This window comes from Thermomyces lanuginosus (genome assembly GCF_041956635.1).
Source record: "Thermomyces lanuginosus strain ATCC 200065 unplaced genomic scaffold VTN49scaffold_7, whole genome shotgun sequence".
Taxonomy (NCBI): Eukaryota; Fungi; Ascomycota; class Eurotiomycetes; order Eurotiales; family Trichocomaceae; genus Thermomyces; species Thermomyces lanuginosus.
The window spans coordinates 374,577-395,656 of record NW_027192341.1 but is presented as its reverse complement, the minus strand read 5'-3'; the positions used below and the strand labels follow the sequence as shown (position 1 = coordinate 395,656).

General features: G+C 52.2%; 5 protein-coding genes across 5 annotated transcripts; 4 read left to right on the top strand and 1 right to left on the bottom strand.

The window, feature by feature from the left end:
- Nucleotides 1-866: 866 nt before the first annotated feature.
- Nucleotides 867-3,011, top strand: VTN49DRAFT_7585 (uncharacterized protein; the record flags this gene model as incomplete). Its single annotated transcript, XM_069415870.1, has 3 exons — nucleotides 867-1,059; nucleotides 2,252-2,278; nucleotides 2,332-3,011. The coding sequence occupies 3 exons, from the start codon at nucleotides 867-869 to the stop codon at nucleotides 3,009-3,011; spliced, it is 900 nt and encodes a 299-aa protein (XP_069271946.1).
- Nucleotides 3,012-5,081: 2,070 nt separating this feature from the next.
- VTN49DRAFT_7584 (uncharacterized protein) lies at nucleotides 5,082-11,828 on the top strand (the record flags this gene model as incomplete). Its single annotated transcript, XM_069415869.1, has 1 exon — nucleotides 5,082-11,828. One exon carries the CDS (start codon nucleotides 5,082-5,084, stop codon nucleotides 11,826-11,828), a length of 6,747 nt encoding a protein of 2,248 aa, XP_069271945.1.
- Nucleotides 11,829-12,510: 682 nt separating this feature from the next.
- Nucleotides 12,511-13,900, bottom strand: VTN49DRAFT_7583 (uncharacterized protein; the record flags this gene model as incomplete). Its single annotated transcript, XM_069415868.1, has 4 exons — nucleotides 12,511-13,124; nucleotides 13,182-13,329; nucleotides 13,393-13,706; nucleotides 13,771-13,900. 4 exons carry the CDS (start codon nucleotides 13,898-13,900, stop codon nucleotides 12,511-12,513), a joined length of 1,206 nt encoding a protein of 401 aa, XP_069271944.1.
- Nucleotides 13,901-14,743: 843 nt separating this feature from the next.
- VTN49DRAFT_7582 (uncharacterized protein) lies at nucleotides 14,744-15,658 on the top strand (the record flags this gene model as incomplete). The annotated part of the gene is made up of 8 exons (XM_069415867.1): nucleotides 14,744-14,785; nucleotides 14,850-14,877; nucleotides 14,933-14,967; nucleotides 15,027-15,166; nucleotides 15,228-15,243; nucleotides 15,304-15,406; nucleotides 15,463-15,482; nucleotides 15,536-15,658. 8 exons carry the CDS (start codon nucleotides 14,744-14,746, stop codon nucleotides 15,656-15,658), a joined length of 507 nt encoding a protein of 168 aa, XP_069271943.1.
- Nucleotides 15,659-16,789: 1,131 nt separating this feature from the next.
- On the top strand, nucleotides 16,790-18,666 carry VTN49DRAFT_7581 (uncharacterized protein; the record flags this gene model as incomplete). Its single annotated transcript, XM_069415866.1, has 2 exons — nucleotides 16,790-16,934; nucleotides 16,991-18,666. The coding sequence occupies 2 exons, from the start codon at nucleotides 16,790-16,792 to the stop codon at nucleotides 18,664-18,666; spliced, it is 1,821 nt and encodes a 606-aa protein (XP_069271942.1).
- Nucleotides 18,667-21,080: the final 2,414 nt, after the last annotated feature.

The window sequence follows — 21,080 nt, the reverse complement described above, 5'->3', positions numbered from 1 at the left end:
AATGAAAAATATGTTCCGGATGTATCCATCCACATTTCACAAGCTGGCCGACTGGTTGGCAAAGAATACGCCTGAGGTGTTGCCCAACCGCCCAATGCTATGTCCGTGCAGGAGAAACTTCTGATCTTTCTATATCTGACGGCCCAAGGAACGGCTTACCGGAATGCTGCCGAATGGTTTCAGCATTCATTGAACACTATCTCAGTGTAACAATCCCTTGATCGATGATTTCTGGAAGTTTTGTGTAGTCGGCACACTGACATGATACAGTGCCTTTCATCAAATGTTAGATGCCCTCGGCGCGTTATATATAGACAAAGTACGGATTCCTTCGGCGGACTATAGCAGAAGGGCCCTCTCCAACAGCCCCAAAGTCTGGCCATATCTAGACGGTTGTATTGGGGCAATAGATGGCACTTACATACCTATCTCAATTCAGGAAGAAGAAGGGCAATCCCCTTGGGCGATGTCGGACGGGATGGATTGCGCAGAACGTGCTCGCTGCTTGTGATTTCCAAATGAATTTCACCTATGTCTTTGCAGGGATGGAGGGTTCCGAGCACGATAGTCGAGTGCTCTGAGAGGCTCGAGAGCGGGATCCAACCTTTGTGATCCCAGAGGGTTGCTACTTTCTCGCTGATTCAGGGTTTCAAGGGAGATCACCGTGGTTGCTCACTCCGTACCGGAGAACTCGGTATCATTTGCATGAGTTCCAGGGTGAAAGACCAAAGAATGCGAGAGAGCTCTTCAACCTCCGACATGCTGGGTAGCGGAGTGTGATAGAGCGGACTTTCGGGGTCTTCAAAAACCGCTTCCGTATTCTCAAAACCGCGAGAGAAGGCTTTTCTCTCGACGCACAGGTAAGAATGGTATTAGTTTTGGCTGCAATACATAACATTATCAATGAGCATGAAGGAGTGGACAGCCTCTCTGAAGATTTCGAAGGTGACGAGGAGGACTACGGTAATGAGAGCGTGGGTGAAAACGAAGAAGAAGAGCAGGGCACTTCAATGCTTCTGAAGGGAGATGACATTGCCCAAAGCATGTGGAGAGACTACAGTGCGTACATGGAATCCTGAAGATGCACTGGGTCTCTGCGTGTTATCCTGAGGAGCTTCCGAGCTCCATCCAGACGACGGGGATTAATCCATGGTGTCTAGCACTGGCCGAGAAGTGAGAGTTCTTCACGACTTCTGAGGAAGTATTTGAAGTAAAAAAAAAGTGAGGGATAATAGCTGATAGAACTGAATATCACGCGTTTCGACGCGAAGTGGTTGTATGTAATCTGGTAAGAAAAGTCGTTGTACCGCTCTGACCCTTACCAGAGGAAGGGCCGGAGCGGTACAAGAGAAAAGTAAGTCCACTAAACTTTATCAGGAAGTGATTTTTCACATTACCGCGAAATTTACCGCTAACAAACTCTATTTGACGCTAAAGTGGCCCAAGGAGGGCCAGCCTGGTCCAACTTCCAAACACCACGGGTTTAACGGCCAGGGCTAGGGGCCAGAGAGTGCCAAGAGGGGTCTGGCTGGCCCTTGAACAACTCTTGCCCCGATCTCCAAACACGCCCTAAAATTTCCTAGCTGGCGGCCAAGGGGATGAATCCTGGTCCCTGTTGAGCCTGTTTTCAGCATTTCGGCGAAAACCGTGCCCTAACTTCAATCAGATTGTAAGGCATCGGAATGAGCTCCCCTTCTCCGGGTAGGGTAAAGTTGCATATGTGATGATTGATATGACCAACACTCATGAACACCTCAAAGACGCATGTTGGATTAGAAATCGAATCTTTAGTTGAACTCACGGCATTGGATGAGTGGCAATGGGTGATAGAGGTTTAGAGGAGACTTTCAATGATATACAGGCGAGCAACAAGGACCGATGAAGCGGGCAGATCAGACCTTCGCAGCTTAAATTGCAAATTGACTTGCAAAGATAAAGGATTGCAAGACTTGACCAGCAATCGGCTTAACTGAACGGTTTAATTGACCGAGTTTAATTCATGAAATGGCCCAAGGAGTTCGTGTACGCACATCCTGGATCGATCCATAATGCAATCCTGCCGACTTATTTAGGACTGGTGCTACCAGCTACATTGACGGTGACGCACTTTACGTCCTGTACAACAAGCATCCGGAATGACAGTATACGACGCTGGTACGCACGGAAGAGAAAGTGAAGCAGTTAACTGCCAAATTCCCCAATAATTTTGTCGTGCACGGCCCGTTGGAAAGCGCAAACGTCTTGTAAGAAGAAGCCAAGAAGGCAGATATCAACTACCGCATGTTTTAGGCTGGCCCGGAGAGACAGATTCGATCACTAACGATGGTTTAGACTTTGCGGATTGTGATCATGTCCCATCTGCGCAAGCGATAGTTAAAGGCGCGCAGGCGCATACCGTGGATCGCCCAGCATGGACCATTCATACGTCTGGAACCGGCAGTCTGGAATACAAAGATCTCCGTGAGAAAACCGTGGGTATCGAGCATGAAGATACTATCTACGATGACTGGGACTACATTGAGGGACCCACATCCCTGCCGGACGACGCCCTCCACCAGAACGTCAAGATCATTCTTTCCGCCAGTGAAAATAATCCCGCCGTCAAATCGGCTGCCGTCGCACCGCCTTGCATCAGTGGTCGGGGCCGTGGGCTCAACCCTGCCTCGAAGCAGATCCCCATTTTCGTGCAGGCGACACTCAAACGAAAGGAGGGCATGGTTCTGGGTGAGGCCGCTGTCGCCGGTGGTGGAAACGCGGCCTGGAGCAAGGAGGCTCATTGCTTCGCTGACAATGGTCCATTTTACTGGGGAGATGTCCAGCGGACGGTTGCAAAGGCGGCATATGAGAAGGGATACATTCATGCCGCGGGTGTCGATACATTGAGCTTTGACGAAGCTAATGTGTCACCCCTTGCTGGCGGCATTGGTTGGCGGCAACTCCCCGCGGAACTGGAATTCGGTCGAAAAAGATCCTTGGTTGGGCTACGACGAGACACGGGCTGCTGGATTTGATTCCAAGTATTGTGGAAGAAGAAGCCCGTGCACTTGGTTTGTGAGATAATTTCCTAGATTTTTTTTTTTTATTTAGCGTCTCTACTACTTACAATGTATGATGACAATGCCTACTAGATAATCAAGCCCATTCTCTAACGCTCAGGTCATCATGTCGATTGACACATAACTGAAGAATCCCTGCATTTCCGCGGAACGTTGGAGCTCCTTTCATACCTTGAAAAGTTGAAGTCTTCCCTTGGCTGCGTGAGTAATCCGAGCACGATACTTGCAAACCGAGGACAGTACGAACGAGCAGAGGCGATGCACAATCGGGCACCTGAGGGAGCGGAAAAGATGCTAAGTCTTGACCATCCGGACACCGGTATCGGCATCAACAAAGCTCGCAATCGCCGTCAAATATTAATGTCAAGGGAAGCACATTCTCAGTATTACTTGGGCTGCACTTACCAATCCAACCAAATTGAAAAATGCATGAATCACACTGTCCGAGTATGCTGGAATACCAACCATTCCCAGTCAAATTGGCGGTCGACGATGCACCAGATGCCGGGAATTGGGTGATCCCTTTGCAGTCGAAGAAGACGTCATGACCTTTTGGAACAAATGCTCTCCGTGAATTACTCGTCTGGTCGCGGAGATGACCGGTGTTACTATTCGACTTGACGTTGCGGCTTCTGAGTGCAAAATAATAGCCTCGGATAATCTCAAGGGCTGCCAAATACAAACAACGCTCGTCCTGTACCTACTACTGTTCTCAACAGGTCACTCCTCTCAGTGCCAGGACTTGTCCCCGCCGTATACTAGAACTCCTACCGTAAAATCATCGCCGATCCTCCACTTCTGGGTCGATTGAGGTCCGATCTTCGGCCGACAGGCGGTTCTACGGTATTTCACATTAGGTTATCCTTTGGAACAAGGGAATGAACCATGGATCGGCCAACGGTAGTTCGCTCCGGAGAATTGTTTCCCCAGAGTCCGTGGGCATTTTTCCGCCTGCAATTGGCGGTGACCCCTGAACCTCACCTGGCCATCTTGGCATGGCGGCCTCAGGCCAGGATTGGCGAACCCGTGCAGACTCGAATCATCAACTTTTTCTTCCATGAAAACAGGCCGATCGGGCGTCGAAATGAAATTGTAGTTGAACGGCGTTCGTGATCTACGAATCTTCCACAGCGATTGCACGGAAGTGGCTGAATAAGGTGTCTACAGAAATAGTATGCATGTGATGAATCTCACAGTCCAAACAACCTGAAGGATGCCAGCAAAGAACCCAAGTCGCGCTAATTCAGCCCCAGAACACGAAGCCATCCAGTAGGAAACGATGAGCTGCAGAAGCTTTGCTCCAACAAGTTAAATCAATCCACCTCGCACCCTTCGTTTTTCCTTATCCCGTGACGTGCCAATCTTTTTTGCCCGTCCCTTTTTCCCGTGTCTTCCTTAGACATCAAAACGTTGTCGCTCTCTCCGCGTCTCGCTCGTCGCTGAGAGGTCCAGATCGTCGCCGTGTGCGCCATGATAAACCGTCCGGCATATTGACGGTTTTTCGATTCGTTTTCGCCTAGTTAATTAATTATTTTTTTTTTCTGTTTTCCTGGCGTGGTGCGACCCCCTGAACAAGGTCGCCATTGACTTTGTACGCGACGACAGAATCGATTCAGACCGCGATATCCTCACCCTCCCGTGTTGGATATCCGGGTGCCCGACGATCCGAGCGCGTCCACGTCGATCGAGTGACGACGGGAACGAGCGTCCCTGCGAGAGAGCCCGCCGGTTCGAGTCCCAGAACGGCCTGACCGGCTCCACCGTCGAATTCATACTTCTCTGGGGCTTCGATGCGTCACCATTCCTCGCGATAGCCGGCGCAGCGAGCAGGCGCTTGCTGCAAAAGACGACACGGAAGGTGTGTTTTGTCCGCTGGATTGTTTGAGTTCTCGCGCGTGTCCTTGTTCGATTTTGTTTCCACGCCGCTGTTCATTTCCTTGGATCATCGAGCATTCGGACGCTCCTGGACCTGGACCTGCGTAGTCTGGGTCCATACATGAGGGATAGTCGGTCAGGAGTACGTCGATGCTAACGTCAGGGCATGATCCTCGATCTCCAGGTCCGACCTTGTCCGTTACTGCCCCTTCTCCGGCGCAATCGCCGCTGATCGAGAACTCCGAGCTTCCCATTCTCAGCCAGCGACACGAGCCGTCACCACCCGTGCCGCGCCGCGCCCGGGCAACTTCGTCGGCCGCGTCCAGTGCCCTGGCCATTGAGTCTCCCGGCCCGCGGTCGTCTCGCGCGCCGTCCCCGGCCCAGGAGACTCTCCCCGAGCTCCCCAAATACCCCGGATCCTGGGATACGCTATCATCGTCGTCGGACACTCGCCGAGCCAATAGCGCCTATTTCACCGCCGTCTGGGGCTCGCCGTATGCGACGCCCAGCCCGCGGCGGCCTTCGTGGACTTTAAGCCGGCACTCCAGTCTAGACGCCGTCTCGTCGGACGGCTCGCCCTCCTCGCAGCGCAGGGGTCATAGTTCGCTGCGAGCGGCTTCCGCGTCTAGCCAGCTTCGACGACACCTACAGGGCCCCGAATCTCTAGGGCGCTCTGGTGGCCAGTCGATTCGGCAATTCACGGAGGATTGGATTAATCAATACCTGTCAGGCCAACTACGGACCGAACGAAGCAACTGGCTCAGCGACGACGACAGCAGTGAAACACCATCCTTCTTCACTGCGCGCAATTACTTCGCAGACGACCCCTCCGACGGTTGGCTAGGGCTGAGTGACGAGCAACCGGACGAGGACGACCCGCTGAAGACCCCTACCCTCCACAGCGTTCTGGCCAAAAGACAGCGGCTCGACAAGTCATCTACGCAGCCCCAACGGTCACTGCATAGACATCTCGAGAGCACCGTCACACTCAAACAGGAACATATTTGGGGTCTCGCCAACAGCAACGAGTCACAGCAGGGCAACATGACCGAAATCAGAGACGGTTCGAATTCGCCGGCAGAAGAGGGATCCGGTGCGGGCCCTATGCCTCCCACCGAGAAGCCACTTCCACCACCTCCACCCACGGATGGGGCTCCTGATGGCCCGGAATCGATCGCCCCTAACCCGAGCAAGGCACCGGCCACAGCCACTGGGACATCGAGCCAGCAACGGACAAGGAAAAAGCTTGTCTGGCGTGGAAAAGCATGCTACATCTGTGTCCCAGCCGATGACAAACGAGGCTCTGAGGAATCGGGCTATCCTCTGTTGACACCTGCCGACGTCGAAGAGCGGCTCCAGAAATGGAGGGATGAGGGTTACAACGTCAATGGCTTCGACGTCTACGTGTCGGAGGACGAGTTCCCGTACGACCTGGAAGGAGGCATCAGCCGTAAGCCCTTTCCGGATCCGATCGAGGCCGAGCAGGAAAAGCAAGCCGGCCATTTTGAGATCAGGTTCCCAGACCTGGAAGAATGGGAGGAATACGTGAAAGCTCTGCGGGAGGAAAAACTGCGCGCATTGGGCGTTTCAGTCGTTGAAGATGAGCCGCCCGCGACAGTGTCCCCCGCATCACTGGCTGCGATGACCCATTTCCACGGCTATCCAGGTCTGATCACGTCGCCGCCAGTCCCGACATCCTCTGCGGCTAGCAACCCGCTTCTTAATCCCCATGCCTTCTCACCACATCTCAATCAATCATCGAACCCAAGCACGAATCCAGGTTCCCTCACCTCGCCGGCGCCGCAATTTGGCGCCCAAGGTCCGGTCTTCGGCGTCGATGGCAATCTCGTTGCCGGACTGTCCTACCCATTCCAACCAACGCCTCCCGCTGCAGGGACGTTCACACCTCAGAGCTTGCTCAACGCACGACAGGGCGGTATATCCTCGGCTGGTCCGAATAACATCCTGAATTACAATACGCTTCTGTCTCCTGTGTCGCCGATCAATGGAGATGACCCGAACCAATTCCAGAATCTGGCCAATGATTTCCAGGTTCAAGACTCCGGCCGCGACTCTGGCCGCGCTACTGCTCATCATGTCCCTCAAGATAGCCAGAACAGTCGAGCATCGCAAGCCGACACCTTGATTCTGGAAGAAGCCCAACCTGATGCAGAACACTTCCAAACCTCCAATGTGGAGCTTGTACAGCCCAGACCACGTGGTCATAGCCACAACATCAGCGACACACTACAGAAAGGTTTGGATCGATATGGACAGCCCGACTATCAGTTCGAGTCTGTCAATGAGCCGACAGCCGACCTCCGCAAGTCTCGTTGGCCCGTTACAACCGAGGAGATGCGGCCCTCGACCCTCCACTCTCAATTCCATGGAAACACTGCGAATGGCCACCACCGCTTCTTCGGCGATCAGCAAGCCGATGATCAGGATGAGATCGACACAAACCCCAGTCTTGCGGGCTCTCCTCGCGAAGCTGTTCCCGATATGAGCCAACATCCATGGCATGCTGGCGACCAGAGCGTGAGTTCTTTTACCAGAGGACACAAGTCCAAATCCTCAGCGTCGGGGCTGAATGTGGAAGCAAAGGAATTCAACCCCTCATCTTCATTCGGCTCAGGCGCGTTTACTTTCCAAGGCAACTCGTTCCAGCCTGGCCGGTTCGACAATTCGGCTGGGTTCTCTCCAGTTGGCACGACCTTCAACTCCGGAAAGTCTCATGGATTCAATGTTGCGGCGCCCGCCTTCACCCCCGGTAGCAGCAGCGCCTTTGCTCCCAAGGACTTCACCTTCTCCGCTGCATCCTTCAACGTTGACGCTCCCACGTTTGATCCTAGCCGCGGCCTAACCTCGACGAGCACGACAGATGGCCCCAGCCACCTGAAAAGCAGCATATTTGGTGATGTCGACTTGTCCCAGATCACCAAGCCGCCGAAAGAGTCCAAGGCTATTCCCATCGTACGTCCCGATGAACGCGAGCGGAACGCGACCGAGAAGAAAGGCGAAACACAGGGTGATTCATCCGAACAGTCACGGCAGAAGCGTGTCCGCCGCGGTGCAGGTGACGGTGATAAAGAAGCTGAGTTTGCAACCCCGACGCCGCTTGGAGAGGCCGCTCAGGTTCAGGCATCAAGTCCCAACAAACCGAGTAAGCCGTCAGAAGGCAAGGAGAACGAGGCACCGGAAGAGGTTCAGCGCACTGCGGACTCGTCCTCGGACGCCAAGCGTCCATTTGTGGACGACACCGTGGAGGCTAAGGATGTTTCGAAGCCGGCGGAGGCGCCCAAGGAGGAAGTCGCCGCAGCCCAAGAACAGGAGACCATCAAGGAGGTGCCGCCGCAGGAGACCAAGCCCTCGCCCGCAGAGGAGAAGCCCCTGCCCGAACTACCTAAGACCGAAGAGACAGCGCCCGCAGCGTCGCCTGACGATTCTGCCGCGCCGTCTGACAACAAGGACACTGCTGAGTCTGCAGCCAAGCCCGCTGCGGAACCTCCGAAGCCAGCCCGCAAGAAGTCGATTTTCTCTGCCTTCACCCGTCCCTTTTCATTCCGGGCGTCCGTTGCGGAATTCATCCCCTCTTCTCAAACCTCAACGCCCGCTCAAGCGAAGACTGAGCCTGCGAAATCTGAATCAGAGAAGCCCGCGCCCGAGAAACAGCAGAAGACCGGCTTCTTCGGTTCGCGGAATGCGCCCGCAAGTCCACCGGGTTCTCCCAAGATGCCGGCTGAGACTGAGCTCTCGCCCATCGCATCGGTCAAGGAATCCAAGGACTCCAGAGATGATGGCCAATTCGTGGAGGAACGTCTTCCACGTAAGGCCGAGCCGGTCGAGTCGGACTCTCCTGACGTGGCAGAGATCGATGCCGTCATGGAGGCGCTCAATCGTGATGACAATAACATCGGCGTCGAAAGAATCAGCACGCCGCCGCCGCCTCCACCTGCAGAGACCCCCATGGCTGTGTCAACCGGCCAACCACGGCTTCTGCCTGTTCTTCGCAGTGAAGAGATGAGCCCGAGCCCAAGAGGAGGCGCCGACCGACTCGTTAATGGAATGCCCGTGGCTGGGCCTAACGGTGATTCCCGGGCTCAACATAATTTCGCATCGGGACATTCCCCTATCCGTCAGTTGGTCAGCATGGATAATCACATTAGCGACTGGGACGACATGATCTCATCTGGCGAGGAGGAGAAACTGTATCAGCGAAGCAGATTCTTCGATCGCCATGTCAACGACTTGCTCGCGCAAGCGTTGGAAGATCGCCTTGGGCCTCTCGAAGAAGCGCTCAGCGTCATTCAGCATTCCATCGTGTCCATGGGATCACGGCGACGCAGGCGGAGTGTCTCTGTTGATGTTGAGAATAGCGATGCTGATGACGAGGATGATGAAGCTCCCGTCCATCGGCCCATCTCGCCCTTCAGCAAGAAGGACAAGAAACTGGAGAAGATCAAGAACGCGGTTACAGAGGTTATCACGACGCACCTGCCACGTCAGCAAGAAGCCGCCGCAGCAAACCATCTGGCCGCGATTCAGGAGAGCATTGCGGAGTTGAAGGCCCTCACCGCTAAGCCAAACAAGGAGGAGCCCGATATTCGTTCCCTGCTTCAGGAAGTGATCACCGCCCATTTCAGCAACAAGAAACTCACCGAGGCGGAGGAGATTGGTGCGGACAGTCTGAAAATGCAAGTGGATGGACTGAAGAGCATGCTCCGTGTGGCTGATGAGCGGATGGAGCAAGAGATGAAAGGCCGCCGCGACGCCCAAGAAGCGTTGTCGGAGGTCCAGAAGATGCTCCGGTACGCGGAAGATGAAGCTACACGCTACCGCAAGGCTGCCGAAGAGGCCGAGGCGAACCTCCGCCACTTGCGCGAGGAGAAGATTCCCGAGTTCGAAAAGATCCAGATGAAGTCCGAAGTCATGGAGAAGCAGCAGCGGTCGTGGGAGCTTACATTGCGAGAGCTGTCTGAGAAGAATATCCAGCTCGAGGCGAAGCTCGACGAATACCGGGAGTCGCATGATCATTGGAAGAAGAGGGCGACAGCAATGGAGCAGGAGAACAAGGACCTACGTGCCAGCATCGGTCAACTCCAGGCACGGCTCGAGGACAGCATGCGGGCTCGGCAAAGCCTGCGCGGCAAGTTCGATCGCATCCAGAACGATATTATCAATGTAACGCACGACGTTGCCAAAGAGAGAGCGACCGCGCGCCGAAAGGAGGAGGAGCTCAACGCCAAGTACGAGGCGCTCAAGGTTGCTTACGACCGGGAGGTTAAGCTGCGCGAGAAACTCGATACCGAAATCGCCGAACTGGAGAAGCACGAGCATGAGGCGACGAAGCTGAGAGTGATGCTCAGTCAGATGCAGCATGAGAACGCCCGGCTCGAGGAGATGATAGAGAACCTGCGCCACGAATGCCTCCAGTACCAGAGCAAGGCTGCTCATTTCGAGCGGGAGTTCAAGGAGGCTCGTGAGACCAGCTTGGCCGAGATCAAGCGCACACGCACGTCGCTGGAGGCCGATATCGACGCGGCGAACAACCAGGTCAACATCGTGCGCGCAGAGCTCGAGTCGCAGATCACTCGTTTGGAGAATCAACTGGAGCACACGCGACTTGATGCCGACACCATGAAGGAGCGGTACGAGCTTCTCTTGGAGGAGGCCCGCGAGAACAAGGCCAATGCCATTGCTGAGCTCAATGCCTCGCGAGAAGCCGCCCTGGAGGAGCAGCGCAAGATGCATGACCGCGCCTTGAACGACCTGCGGGAGCGCCACGCCCGGGCCATGCACAATGCTTCAGAAGACCGTCAGCGGATTGAGAATCATATGGCTGAACAAATCAAGCTGGCCAACGAGAGGGCGGACTTCTTGCAAGACAAAGTCACGCATCTCGAAGAGAAGCTCGAGATCGCGAAGTCTGCCGCACGTGCCGCTGCCCAAGCTGCCCAGGCTAAAGGTACCATGGTATCACCGCCTCCTACGGGTGCTAGCCATCACCCGTCGTCGCCCTCGCTGTCGTACAAGCCTGGCTCGGACGTACCTGAGAGGATCTCGCCTCAAGCCCTCCGTGAGTCCATCTTGGTGTTGCAGGATCAGTTGCAGCAGCGAGAAGCCCGGATCGAGGAGCTTGAGCAGCAGCTCGAGTCGGTTGACCGGGATGCTCCCAAGAAGCTCAAAGAAAAGGACAGCGAGATCAACTGGCTCCGTGAACTGCTCGGTGTGCGGGTTGACGACCTTCAGGATATCATCAACATTTTGTCCCAGCCGTCGTTTGACCAGCAGGCTGTCCGCGATGCGGCGATCCGGCTCAAGGCGAACCTGGAGATGGAGCAGCAGGAACGTGAGCGCGCCATGGCCGGTGGGAAGACGTTCCCTTCTCTGTCGGAGTTGGCCGCGTCGCCCCGGTCCCTGCCCTTGGCCGCAGCGGCAGCCTGGGGGAGCTGGCGGAAAGGCCGAGACTCGGTCACACCCGATGGAACCGCCGCGAACACCCCGTCGAAATCCAACGGTAGTGGTGGCTTCCTATCGGGGCTCTTGACACCGCCCAGCTCGAATTTGCGGCAGCTCCCGAGGGCTTTCAACGCGCCGGGTGGCCGAGCTAATGCCGCTACAGATCAGCGTCGTGGATCGGGAGCCCCTAAGGCGTACAACGCATCGCCACGGCCGCTTTCATCGCAGCAGGCCGGAAAGGCACCTGTTCGGGAAGAGCCGCCGGAGCCGCCGAGAACTCCACCGCTGTTGCGGCGCGGAAGCTATGACCACGATGCTGAACCAAACAACTATGACAGCAGCGCGTTGATGGAGGATGGCGACAGCGACTTTGGCGAGACCGTCGAGTCGCCCAAGGAAACTCCGGGTGATGCACTGGCAGCATCGTCCCATTCGTGAGAAGAGATCATTACTTTCCTTTGTTTTTTTCTTCCCAATGAGTTGTGTTATATTCTCTTTGGATTTCATCTATCATGTGACGAAGTTGAGCATATTGTGACCCCGACGCTGGGAGTGAAGTTGATAATTCCTAATCTTGCATCACTTTTTGAGTTTATGACTGATATCCCCCTCTATACTTGGTCTTGATGTATTTGCTATTTGATTTTTTTTGATACCACTACATGTCAAGACTGTGATTCTCTGCTCATAATATCCGGAGGGATTTTTTTGACAATCGTTCGTTTGATCGTATCTTCTATTTCTGTCTTCCTTCTAGGCTGTGTATATTATCTGGGCATACATACCCCCTGCATTGATTGTCTAGTGAACGCGAGAAAGTTTGATAGAAGATCGAAGCGTATTCATAAATCGACAACTTGTGCAAGTATGGGAATGCAATTGGCAGTGCGTTTAGAAGGCCTATTGGCATGAAGATATCTTCCTGTTGCCTGTGTCCTCGATAAAGTCGCCCGAGACTTGACATGACCTCAGTTTGATCTTGTGGCAAACCATTTGGCGAAAATTTAGGGGTTAATGTGACACTCTCAAGGCATCATATCAATTTACCATTATGATTTTTCACAAGTATATTACACATCCCATCGTCGCCAACCAAGGAAACGAAAGACCGTCAAGCCAACTATCCTTTCTTCGCCGGCTGCGTCGGCTGCGACGGTCTCACCGGCAATCCTGACGCCTGATAAATAGCATCAATCGTCTCCATCTGCGCAATAATCTCCTCCCCGGTAATCCAAAACGGCACATCCTTCCCACGAACCTTCTCCGTAAACGCCTCCAACTGCCAGCGATACGTACTCCAATAACTCTTCCCACCTTTGCCACCGGTCGTATACGCGGATCCCCAAATCGGTCCGCCACGGTACTGCTTTCGATACTCCGTCTTACCTGTGGCCTTATCGGTGATGGAAATGTAATGATACAAGTGCGGCATCATCGCGTTGTAGAAGTAGATGATGGCTCGTTCCGTTTCGACTTCGATCGAGGGCAGCTCCCAGAAGCGCGGGACAAGACCCGGTATCGACCATTGGCGTGCCATGTCTGTGTAGACGCGGCTCTGGATGATGTGGCTGTCCTTGGGGTCCTCGAAGAGAAGTAGCACGTGCATCGCTTCGTCGACACGAGCGTCGCCCTTGTAGGGGCGGGCGACAGCGGATTGGACCTCCTTCGGTTTCTGGCCGTCGAGCGCGAAGCGGGTGAAAGAAAGCGCGTATGTCATGTCCATTGCGGAGCCACCTATGATCCCATCCGTCAGTCTCCCTTCGTCACAGTAACCTTTTCTCGTCAACTTACCCGCTAGATCATATTGCCATCTGATATCTCCGTCTGGGATACCAGGACTGGCGGTCATAAGGGCATCGGTCCGCAGTATTCGGCCATATTGTTCAGACTTGAGAATCTGACGGAATAGGTGCGCTGCTGGATGGAATTGCCAATGAAACTACCTCTCCAGTGAGCTCTGTCTTTCGGAAAGAAAGACAAAAAGGAAGGATATCATCCGTACAGCTTCCTCGCAAATCAAGTTATTGGCCTTTGCCAACTGAATCAATTGTCTCGCTTCGTCCGCATTCGAAGTGAACGGCTTTTCGCACAAAACATGCTTTCCAGCCTTGAGCGATTTACTGACCCACTCGTAATGGAGACCGTTCGGCGTTGAGATGTATACAATGTTCACTTCAGGATCGTCGAGGAGTTCCTGGTAGCTTCCGTACGCTTTCTTGAATCGGTATTTTCGTGCAGCGGCCTTGGCGGTGTCCAAGTCGCGGGATGCGATTGCGTACAGAATCACGTCAGGATGGGTTTCCGCCGGGTGAATGACTGGAGTAGTGATCAGCAACTACTGCTTTCAATTTTATTTATCATGGGAGAAAGTTTTGCGTACCTGCCGCCGGATTGATCCTTGCTGATGAGATAACCCCAAGTTTCAATGCCCTCGAACTCTTTGGCGTTGGATGCAATACTGCGTTGACATATTGCTGCGCAAATGTCCAACCCTGTAATAAAAGTGCCATTTTCCCAAATCAACCGTGCGTGTCTTCTCTTGTGACTGTCGAATACTTTGTTTTGTCCTCGATTGCCAGATATGCAGCAGATATTAGTATTATCAAGTCAGCTGTGAACTCAGCCGTGTTGTGTTCAGAAAGGCGACGTCAATGATACGTCAGAGGTTGGGACTTGGTTCTATCCATCAAGATAAAGGTTTGCCAGTCAAAAAAGGGCAAAGGAAGCTTGATCATGAGTTGTCATGATTTACTATGAGTTCATTTTGTCGTATGTTGTCCGTCATCGTGTCTTGAATTTTACCTGAAATGGAAAGTTGATATCGCAAGCCCTAACCAGTCCCACCACCTCAGCTTCTAATCCCCACCACGTTCCTGGCTCATGTTTTCGTTCCTGAAAGATATACTGTGTTGTTATGTCCGATTTAAACTGTTCCATGCTCATAAAATGCAGGATTGAGAATCGAGATAGACAGAAACTACGAGGTACTTTATTCAGAAAGGATAGGACAGGGTCTGTCTTAGCAATGCAGCAGGCTAACTGCAAAAGAATTCGCCTTTCGCGCGAAAACATGGGAATAACTTTGCTTTCGGCTTGCGAAGAACTCAACCACCGAAATCGTACCCAGTTGGATTCCTCGGCATAATTGACGTCCCTGTACCCACGAAGTTACCCCGCACGCAGCTCGTTCATCGACGATCACGATTCGATGGTAAGACGACAGCTTTGGAGGCTTGGAGCGTGTGGGGTACAGGGATTGAGAGAGCCCCGATCTATAAACCGTGACAGCTTTCACGAAACCTGACACGCATCGCTTTTCTTTTGCATACATCAGGAGGACCGCACGAGACACCATGGCTGGATTCCCGAACTTGAAACCTGCGTTCACCGTCCAGGTTAGATACTTGTAGTGGGAATCTGCAAGCGCATAGTTACTAACCACTCGAATAATCGAAATAGGTCATAGCCGAAGGGGCCGTCACCGTTGGTATGCAACCACCAAACCACTGAGATGCTAGTTCGTTGTCTCACGGTACCTATAGGAAGCTCCCATAGGAAGAATAATCTGGTCGTAGTGGTGAGTACTATCATCCAAATCGGAGTCGTTTTCCTCCTCGCTCATGCAATCTGCTGTAGCCCATTGTTGGTGGCAATATCAAGCCCGCTCCAGATGCCTCTGTGCCCGTTGATGCCGAATTTGTCGGAACTGGCGCAGACTATATCCATAATGATCCTGATGGCCAGCATATGCGGCTGAATGCGCATGTTGTGGCAAAGTAGGTTGTCCTTCTACCCTTTGCCATCTGAATGCTCTGATGCTGACGTCCCCGTGAAAAGGACCAAAGATGGAGCTGTACGCTGTAATTTCCGTTGGATTAGATGCGCAGGAATTCTAATTCATCAACTGTATTAGTTTCTCTATATCAATTACAAGGGCACCGTCAAGTTGACGCCGGATGTCGCCAAGGTTCTCGCAGGCCAGGGCGGAGATTTGGTGACGCCATTCGGTGATTCATGTACGTCTGACCATTGTCTCCGCTGAGAAGCGTGCAAGCTAATGAGTTTTCGACAGTCACCTACTTTGAGATCGAGGTAGGCCGATGTTCAGATTTCTGCCTTGGTCCGAACATATCTGACCCTGTTAGACTGGCGACGAGCGCTACAAGTCCCTTGAGAATGGTGTCTTTGTCGGGCAAGGGCATTTCATCAGTCAGACTGGAAAGAATCCAATTGTCGAGTACAATGTCAGCCAGGTGGTTGTGGGATGAAGCACGCATTCTTTGCAACCGATTGGCGGGATGGAATCTGTCGAGCATTGAGATCGGCGAGTACTGTAATGCCAACTTGAACAACCATGATCGATCGCATTATAGCATCAATCTTAAGCATCTCAGTTCCGTTTCCATCTTAATGCATGTTTTGGCTACACAGATCGGGTCTGATGCAGTGCATATGCGGACTATCAAGCATCTCGAGGAGGTCAAAGTAACTGGTTTCCAACTTGAAGAGCTGTCAGCGAACAGTGACTAAATACTCGCAGGAAACACAAGACAGTGTAAGGAACAGGTATTCGTAGATCAGAGTCACGTATTTCACGTCGAGAATGAGTAGAATCTCCCTTATTGCCTCTTATAAGCCGATTGTCCATACCGCATCATCTGCAACAGAGCAGTCCCATGACTGTCTGCTCAAGGCCCGAGCTTGATAGGTCTATCCTGATCAAGGCAAAACATATTCTTTCTACTCCCGTCGACCTGTCAAGTCTATGGATTTGCCGGGTCAATGCCAGTCGGCACATGAATCCGAATATCTGCCGCAGCTTGAGATAATTGCCGTACCTTGAATTGCATTTACTGGAATTCGGGATTTATTTGCCGCACCCTTCTTGGCGACGCCACGCCGCGATCACACGCGTTCGCTACGTGTCACCCTCCCTGCCAATTCAACAACTCGCTCCTCCAATGTCAATCCTCTCATAGTCACATGCGGCACGCCTAACCCCGGGTACTCTTGTACTTGAATTTTATTGGATCTCTCAAACGATTCACCTCTTGTTGAGTCCCTCTGGTTGCGGCCGAATCGCTGCGTGAACAAGTCATCCGGAGGTATGGCAGCTATCCATGGGTCGAAAATTGCCTATAATGATATAGCGCGCCAAGAAGTATTCCATTCATCCACGCCCATGTTCATGATTCGGTGTTGAAACTTTCGACGTATGGAACGAGCTTCGTAGTTACCTCTGCCTCAAAGTTTCATGCTCACAAGGTAGCTTTGAATTCCTTCACTTCACCTTTTCACCATTTTAGGGCACTGCTCTATATAAGGTCTACATTGTGAATATGTGATGAAAGCTTTGCGCTGGATTTTGGTCCGTTTTTAAATCACATGACTCCTCAGCCATGTGGACATTCCTCCTGCCGTTTGCAATTGCGGCTGCGTCACCAGTAGTTGTGCAGCAGTCGCCGCAGCAGGAAGTGCTAGGGGAGCTTGAAATCAACGGTTCATCCGCAAGTAAACTCCATGGACGGTTTCTGCATATTACTGGTATGTTTGGAGTTTGATTGAGAATTCACAACTGCTTGCTTACTCGAGTTAAAAAGATATCCATTTGGACCCCTTCTATGAGCCTGGGACCTCCCCGCGAAAATCTTGTCATCGTGGCAAAGGTGCCGCGGGATTGCTAGGAGCTCCAGGAGAAGGTTGTGATTCTCCGGAGACCTTATTAAATCAAACATTTGATTGGATCGAGAGAAATCTCAGAGATGAGATTGATTTTATTGTTTGGACCGGAGATTCGCCCCGCCATGACAATGATGAACGCCATCCTCGCACGGAAAAGCAGATTGAGGAACTCAATCAAGCTGTGGTAGACAAGTTCTTGGAGGTGTTTGGAAAGAAGAAAGATGGCGGCCAGTACAAACCCGCGATTCCAATCGTTCCGAATATCGGCAACAATGACGTGATGCCGCACAATATCTTTGAAAAAGGGCCAAATAAATGGACACGCAAGCTGGGCAAGATATGGCGGCCATTTATCCCAGAGGAGCAACGACATACCTTCTTGCAGTGGGGATGGTTCTGCACGGAGGTGATTCCGAGAAAGCTGGCGGTCGTTAGCCTCAACACTATGTACTTCTATGACTCTAACGCTGCTGTTGATGGCTGTGCATCGCCATCAGAGCCGGGATACCATCATTTTGAGTGGCTTCGCGTGCAGCTCCAGTTGATGCGGGAACGGGGGATGAAGGCGATTTTGATAGGTCATGTTCCGCCGGCTCGTTCAGGCAAGAGGAGGAACTGGGATGAGAGCTGCTGGCAAAAGTATACCCTATGGCTACATCAATATCGCGATGTGGTAGTTGGGAGCATGTATGGTCATATGAACCTGGACCATTTCATCATTCAAGACTCGCGCGAAGTTACGATAGGGGAGGTGCCGGAGGAAATGCCGATTTCTCGACTGGATGATGATCTTAATCAAACTATTACGGTACAGTCCAAGTTCAGTTACCTGTCCAATTTGCGGAAAGAATGGGCCAGATTGCCCTCACCGCCGCCAGGGTTGAAGTTTGGTTCAAACTCGGAAGATCTGGAGGGGGAAAAGAAAAAGAAGAAGAAAAAAAAGAAAAAGAAAAAGAACAAGAAAAAGCAATTCCTGAAGAAGATTGGAGGACCTTTTGCCGAACGCTACTCGGTATCCCTAGTGTCTCCGAGCGTGCTTCCACGCTACTACCCGACATTAAGGGTTTTCGAGTACAATATCACGGGCCTGGAGCACGCTGTGACATGGGCAGATTCTGGGCCGCATGTATCCATGGATTCCGCATGGATTCAGCGTGAGGCTGACCTGAGCAAGAAAAAGCCATCAGGAATTCCGAGCCCGCCGTCTAAGAGCGCTCCTCCAGGTCCAGCATATTCAAACCAGCCCTTGACATTGCTGAATTACGTCCAATACTATGCGAATCTGACGCAGATTGAGACCGGAGCCAACCAGAATGACAAGCCTTCTGCGTTCGAATATGACGTCGAGTACCACACGCATCAGGACGGTATATACCACATGCGGGATTTGACAATGCCTAGTTTCTTCGATTTGGCGACACGCATTGCGGGGAATAACCCCGAGGTGACATATGAGCACGCTGATGTCAAGAAGGGCAAGAAGAAAAAGAAAAAGAAGAAAAAAGGAAGCAAGGACAATAAAGTTTGGCGCGCATTCTTGGAGAGGGCGTTTGTGGGATTTTTAAACGATGACAATTTAGATGGCGTTGAATGAGCTTTGCATCCATGCATGATTTCGGTGACTTTCAGGTACATGTATACCCAACACTTGTTTTAGCTCGGCGGGTGCTGCAAGGCATATCTTGGATGAGGGTGGCTGCTTATCCTGCTTTGTACGGAGTACATGGCCGCTAATGTGACAATACGAAAACCCTGGTAGAGCAGGAAGATTCCTTTCGCCCTGGATCCTTGACATAGGAAGGTTACATACCTATGTTTCTGGACTCACTGGGCACCCCGACTTTCGGTCTTTCGGTTTTTCCGTCCAAAGCGGTACGTTCCGATGCCAAGCCTCCATTAGGGGAGTCTGCAATCTCGACTCCTGAGGCTTGAGACCCTTGAATCTTGGAACGTCAACTGGCATTCTGGCAGTGCGAGCCTCTGTTACTGTCTGGAAGTCGGAGAACCTTCTGTTTTGGTTGCCCAGCCAATTAACTTAACGTTTTGTGCAGTAATTATTAGTAGATCCCCCATAAAATACCTAAGTTATCGCTTCTCTTTCCTCATGGCCGAGGTGTCCAACACTGCAACCTAAAAGGGTTGCTCGGGCTTCGCAGTTAGGCAGTTTGCCGTGATCCTGTTTGGCACTGTAATCAACCTCTAACGATGAGGAGTTATTTAGCACCGATAGAAAACGCATGAATTTTTCTCCCCGCGTTGCCACACTCCCAAAAGAGCGGCCGCATCTCCTTGTGTGTAATCGACTGAACCCGATCCGGTTATCGCAAGTCCAACTGACAGCTGGCCACCCAACCTTAAACGCCATGATTCATAGATTGCTAATTTGCGAGCTGATTTTGGGGGGGTTGAAAAATGAATTCAAGGTTTTTGCCGTACATTTTGCGGCCTGCGAGTTAAAGCTGTGGCTGGTTTGACCAGGATTTTGCTCCACAACGGCAGAGGCTTGTGTTGACGCCGGCCCTAATTAGGGCCATTAGGGCACAAAAGCGAGAACTCTGGGAATGACACGTAGATCGCGCTTCTGCAGTCCCCAGCTCAGGGAGAGGGCGCGACGAAGGGGCCCTACGATCATCGCCGCTTTGCAATTCGGCCCATTGCCAAGTAGATTTCTGAATTTATCCGTCTGTGAATCGCGGTGCCACTGAAGCGGGGCCTTTTTTTCGAAAGAGAGTTTGCTCCCACGCTCGGACTCGCCAGGGAAGCGAAAAGAACATCTGCGATTATGACGTGCGTCAGGGCCGGGAAACGGTTCAACAACTCGGATTAAACAGCGTGCAATTGCGCGCAATCGCACTGTCAGGCGTCTATCCACCAATTGATCTTTTAGGGAAAACCATATCACGGGGTCGCGCCCGTCAAATCATTTTTTATCGGCGGCTGAGCAGGTCAGAGTTACCAGTGCGTTGGCTACCGAGCGCGCTACGGAGTATCCGAGTTTGCGAACATGCGGTGTGCTGGCCCCAGTTGTGCCTGATTAGTTTTCTCACCACACACTCTCTGGGGCCTGGGCAGCACTGGGCCTGACAGACGTCTCTACCGCGATGAATTGACAAAATTGGACATTCACTGTACAGCCACCCTTCGATTCCTGTATGATTTTTTGCCTGAGGTTTAACTCAAATCTTGCGATTTTGGCATTGTCCTATGAAGTTACTACCCAAGTGATATCCACCATTATCTCAGGTACGTTCTTTTTGCACGTCATTTGGGTACCTGCGACAGTATTGTGCGCGATCTGGGAGACTAAAATTAACACAGCAGCCGAATCCTATTAACGACCGACTACTAATAATCAATGATGGGAATTTTTGCGTTTTGTGAATCTCGATCTGTACTCGTACTTTTGTTAGACTGAACAGCGCGAGCTTGAACCTCAACACCATTTTTCTAGGATCATCGCAACCGATTTCTCGTCCCCTGGCCAAAGAGAGAAAAGCGTACGCTCCTACAGTTTTCGACTTTATCGGAATTTTCTTTGGCAGTGTTGATTTGACCCGTCCAAACTCGAGAGAGAATCAGAATCACGCCTCAATCGCCTACAAAAATCGCTGTTCTACTTCTCAACCTCTGAACAGCCGAGAAGCAATCTTCAAAGTACGGGCCCTTCTCACCGACAGTGGGACCCCAGATTGATCCGTGCGGTTGTTGCGCACACTATCGATCCAGAGCTGCGGTAGCTGAAACGGGTTGGCGCAGTGACTGGTCCACTTCAGAACCTACAGAGCTGGGATGTCAACAGAAAACTTTCGATGAGCCATACGGATCTGCAACAACCTTCCGTGCTCGCAAAAGGTAAGAATCCACTCTTCATAACATGCCGGGGTGTTTCATTGCTGTTTCTTCAGCCGCGCGCCAACTGCTCCGGCGTCGATCGGATGCGCCCCTTATAGATTGCCTTCCTGACCGCTAGTACTTTTGTTTATCGTTCATTTATCACCTTTCTGTTCA